The sequence below is a fragment of the Bombina bombina genome, chromosome 12, assembly GCF_027579735.1.
Source record: "Bombina bombina isolate aBomBom1 chromosome 12, aBomBom1.pri, whole genome shotgun sequence".
NCBI lineage: Eukaryota > Metazoa > Chordata > Amphibia > Anura > Bombinatoridae > Bombina > Bombina bombina.
The window spans coordinates 34,702,385-34,707,424 of NC_069510.1; the positions used below are offsets into that span (position 1 = coordinate 34,702,385).

General features: G+C 35.9%; 1 protein-coding gene across 1 annotated transcript in view; it reads right to left on the minus strand.

Annotated features, from left to right (window-relative positions):
- Positions 1 to 1,100: 1,100 nt before the first annotated feature.
- The window catches only part of LOC128642767 (ficolin-1-like), a 45,490-nt gene continuing 41,550 nt past the window's right edge, over positions 1,101 to 5,040 (minus strand). Inside the window, exon 8 of the mRNA XM_053695562.1 lies at positions 1,101 to 4,474. Within this exon, the coding sequence (XP_053551537.1) occupies positions 4,227 to 4,474 (248 nt within the window). The 3' untranslated portion in view covers positions 1,101 to 4,226. The remainder of the gene's footprint in view (positions 4,475 to 5,040) is intronic.

Sequence of the window (5,040 nt, forward strand, 5' to 3'; positions counted from 1 at the left end):
TTTTACAACAATTTATGCCATAATTGCACAAGCTGTTTGTAAATAATTTCAGTGAGAAACCTAAAATTGTGAAAAATGTAACGCTTTTTTTTATTTGTTCGCATTTGGCGGTGAAATGGTGGCATGAAATATACCAAAATGGACCTAGATCAATACTTTGGGTTGTCTACTACATTATACTAAAGCTAAAATTAACCCTACAAGCTCCCTACAAGCTCCCTAATTAACCCCTTCAATGCTGGGCATAATACACGTGTGGTGCGCAGTGGCATTTAGCGGCCTTCTAAATACCAAAAAGCAATGCCAAAGCCATATATGTCTGCTATTTTTGAACAAAGGGGACCCCAGAGAAGCATTTACAACCATTTATGCCATAATTGCACAAGTTGTTTGTAAATAATTTCAGTGAGAAACCTAAAGTTTGTGAAACAATTTGTGAAAAAGTGAACAATTTTTTTTATTTGATCGCATTTGGTAGTGAGATGGTTGCATGAAATATACCAAAATTGGCCTAGATCAATACTTTGGGATGTCTTCTAAAAGAAAATATATACATGTCAAGGGATATTTAGGGATTTCTGAAAGATATCAGTGTCCCAATGTAACTAGCGCTAATTTTGAAAAAAAGTGGTTTGGAAATAGCAAAGTGCTACTTGTATTTATTTCCCTATAACTTGCAAAAAAAAACAAAGAACATGTAAACATTGGGTATTTCTAAACTCAGGACAAAATTTAGAAACTATTTAGCATGGGTGTTTTTTGGTGGTTGTAGATGTGTAACAGATTTTGGGGTTCAAAGTTAGAAAAAGTGTGTTTTTTTCCATTTTTTCCTAATATTTTATAAAATTTTTTATAGTAAATTATAAGATATGATGAAAATAATGGTATCTTTAGAAAGTCCATTTAATGGCGAGAAAAACGGTATATAATATGTGTCAGTACAGTAAATGAGTAAGAGGAAAATTACAGCTAAACACAAACACTGCAGAAATGTAAAAATAGCCTTGGTCCCAAACGGACAGAAAATGGAAAAGTGCTGTGGTCCTTAAGGGGTTAAGTTTCATTCTATGTGATAAACAGAGATAATGAAATATATATAATTATAGCTTTCAACACGTTTTATTCTCTGAACCTTTGACAGCACCTAATGTACTTTATATGTTTAGTAGGCAAAGAACATTTAATAAAACTTTGTACCAAACTCAAGACAATGTTTTTTTTATAGATTTGTTAGCAAAGCCCTGTGTATCAATAGGTTGTTGTCATGGAAGCCCTGTGTATCAATAGGTTGTTGTCATGGAAGCCCTGTGTATCAATAGGTTGTTGTCATGGAAGCCCTGTGTATCAATAGGTTGTTGTCAGGGAAGCCCTGTGTATCAATAGGTTGTCATGGAAGCCCTGTGTATCAATAGGTTGTTGTCAGGGAAGCCCTGTGTATCAATAGGTTGTTGTCAGGGAAGCCCTGTGTATCAATAGGTTGTTGTCATGGAAGCCCTGTGTATCAATAGGTTGTTGTCATGGAAGCCCTGTGTATCAATAGGTTGTTGTCATGGAAGCCCTGTGTATCAATAGGTTGTTGTCATGGAAGCCCTGTGTATCAATAGGTTGTTGTCATGGAAGCCCTGTGCATCAATAGGTTGTTGTCATGGAAGCCCTGTGTATCAATAGGTTGTTGTCAGGGAAGGAAGCTTTTATTTGTCCTTTGTTGCTCTTACAACTCCTGATCTCAGTAACAGATTAACAGCTGCATAAAGTTTTCTAAATATCCGGTAAACAGTTGTAAAATGTGACACAGTATGGAAAATACATTGTGTGCAACTCATGAAACAGTAAATTAATACATCAGCTCAGATATGAGATTTTTCATATTTTTTGGCAATCTTAAATTACTACTTTGAACAGTTTATATTATTGTATTAGTAGAACTGTAAAGAGAATATCTAATAAGTAATATCCGCAAGACTAATATCAATAAAGTATTAATATGCAAAGGGAGCCTGAAATATGTAATGGGACATTATACTGTCAAATGTTTTCCCTTTTAATTTGTTCTCTATGATACATTGGGGTTTATAAAAATGTTTGCAAACTGCTCCTTTACCTTCATTTTGTTATTTGAAATTGCTGTTTTTATCTAATGAAAATTCAACCTATTCTGAAAACATAAATATTGTCATATTCTCTGTAGAAAAGGTACGCAAACAGGAGATAGCAACATAAATTAACTTACCAGTGGGTGATGGGAGAGAGATGTTTTTGTATCTGAAGTAACTGGTTTTACTTATTAATCTCCCCCAGCCATAATTAACATTTAAATACCTATTTGGCTTTGTGTATAGATAGAGAGAACATGATAAGGTCTGCTATTTCTGCAGTGTTAACCCATTTTAATGGGCAAGTGCTTGAACAATAGGTGATAGATTTTACATCCGCAAAACCAGCTATTTCAAATCTAAAAAATAAACATGAAGGAACTATCTTACAAACATTTAAGGATCCATGTACTAAGCCGTCAATTAATCCGACATTGTAGACGCGGATAAACTCGCTGTTACTCGCCGCGGGCGAAAGGGTGTCCGCTGTCACTATGTACTAAAAATCAACCCACAAATAGAGATGTCTAGCCCGCCGCAAGCAGTGGCGGATTATTGATAAATTTGACGCCTCGGACGCCGCGACTAAGCTAATGTACTTAAATGTCAGTAGAATTGTATGGACAATTATTAACACGTGACATGCAAGGTGTCAGAAACGTCGTAGTAGTCGCGGGAACAGAATTTGTCTACTATAAAAGTGCAACTTTTCTAAACAACTTTATTATTGTTCAAAATTTTTTATCAGTTCATACAGTGCGTTATTTTTTTAATATTTATTACATAGCGAGGAAAAATAATCATCATAGCCTCTATGATTTTTGTTAAGTGATGTGAAAATGGTGATTGAGTTATTCCAATAATGACGCTTGAAACCGCCTGAAAGGAGCCTGTTGCATAAAATGCAATGCAGCTAATAGTTTTAATAGTCCCGGAATAGCTCGTGAACGCACCGTCATCGGCTCCAAATAATCTTCTATCTCTCAATATAGGTGTAATATGGATTCACGATCAAGCCGGAATCTTTGTATGATCTCTCGGTCAGAAAGACCATGCAAACCAACCCGTGGAAGGAATACACGGGGGACACGAACGCTCCTAACTAATCGATTTGTGACATTTATTCCAGTATTCTGTCTTCTAGACCGGATTTGCATCACACGGAGAAGAAACACATAGAGAAGTGTCTCCATAGCTGCTGAAATCAACAATGTAAGTACAATGATGATATTACTGCCTTTTATATATGTCTAGACTGGCGTCTACATTGACTTTCCTATTGTTTTGTACCTTGCCCGCCACCTAAAAGGTGGCAAGGCAAAAATAACGAGGTGGGAGCGGAAAATGTAGCGAGAGCATGAAAAGATTTTTTAGTAGATTAGTTGATTGTGAGTTGGTGGTCAAATTTGTCTATTTACAGTGAAAAATGGAGAGGTAGCGAGGTTTGGCGGATAATTACGCTCGCAATTTTAAAAATGCGGTTTTTAACATAGTTGACGGCTTTGTACATGGAGCCCTCAATGCTCCAGCAGCTGGTATAACAAGTCATTTGGAAAACAGTTGTTGAAGTACATTTTGCAATATACTGTCCCTTTAAGGTTCTATATTTAAAAGGACATTAGAAACATTATACTTATTCTAATGAAAGCACAGTAATGAAATATATTACACTATTTTACACTGAAAATAAAAACTGAGAAGTTCTCTAGAATAACAAAACAATGTAAACAGTTGTGTTTATTAATGCAGTCAATCAAGAGCCCAAACAGGAATAGTGCATAGACGTGCACAACCGGAGGGCAGTGGAAAGTTACAGAGGCAGCAATGCCTTTGGTGCTTTAAAAAAAAAAAGTACGAGACAACTTTTCATTTATTTAAGCACTTTTTTATTCTTCTCACATTCAGTGCTTGGTTTGGTTTGATAGGGACCTTTAAATCCCTTTAGCTAGAAGTTGTTTAAATGCATATTGAATCAGGAATGAAGTGCTTGTTGCATACTGCAGTATTCAATGCTAGTGGCTGATGGGAGCCACACTTGTATTTGTGGACTATTGAGGTTTGATATTTGTGCATATATCATTCACATGTTAGAGTTAGATATTTTTATTTGCTTGATAACACCCTCTGCTACTTTTACATAGGTCTTATCTTCATTTCAGAAACTTTGTAGGAGTAAAGGCGCCCTTTTCCAGTGTCCCAGTTAATACCTTCATAGGGAGTTTTGTGTGTTCCCAGATAGTAAAATCCGTTTAGGTTTGAAGTAACGCAGTTGTTATACCACCACCCTCCCTTATACAGTTTCGCACAATTGCTTGAGGATCCATCATTATCTTGGTCCTTGGTGCTGAACCGTTGGCTGCTGTGAATCGAGAGGGAGTCTCCTGAAATGAAACATTAACTGAGGTGGAGCAAGTTCCAGTTCAGTATTATTACATCAATATCTACCTCTATATGGCTGTGTGACTTTCATATATTCACTGCATCCTGAGCTTTCCCTTATTCATTTAAGAGGACCTTTTATTACCCATTGCTTTTGTGTAAAAATAGCGCTTTCCCCACACTCCCTTAAAAGGTCAAAGAGCAAATTGTATAACCTAGGATTCCTTTCCAAGCAGGGAACAAACTCATTTACAACAAACCCTAATAGGCCACAATTAAAGGGCCACTAAAATAAAAATTAAAAGGATATGAAACACAATTTTTTCTTTCATGACTCAGATAGAGCCTGCAGTTTTAAGCAACTTTCTAATTTACTCCTATTATACATTTTTATTTGTTCTCTTGGTATCTTTATTTGAAAAGCAGGAATCAAAGTCGGCTCATTCTTGGTTCAGCACCTGGGTAGCGCTTGCTGATTGGCGGCTAAATGTATACAATTTCCTTAATTAATACAATGCTCTACAGAAATAAAACATTATTGCAATTGAATGTTTTTTTAATTATATAA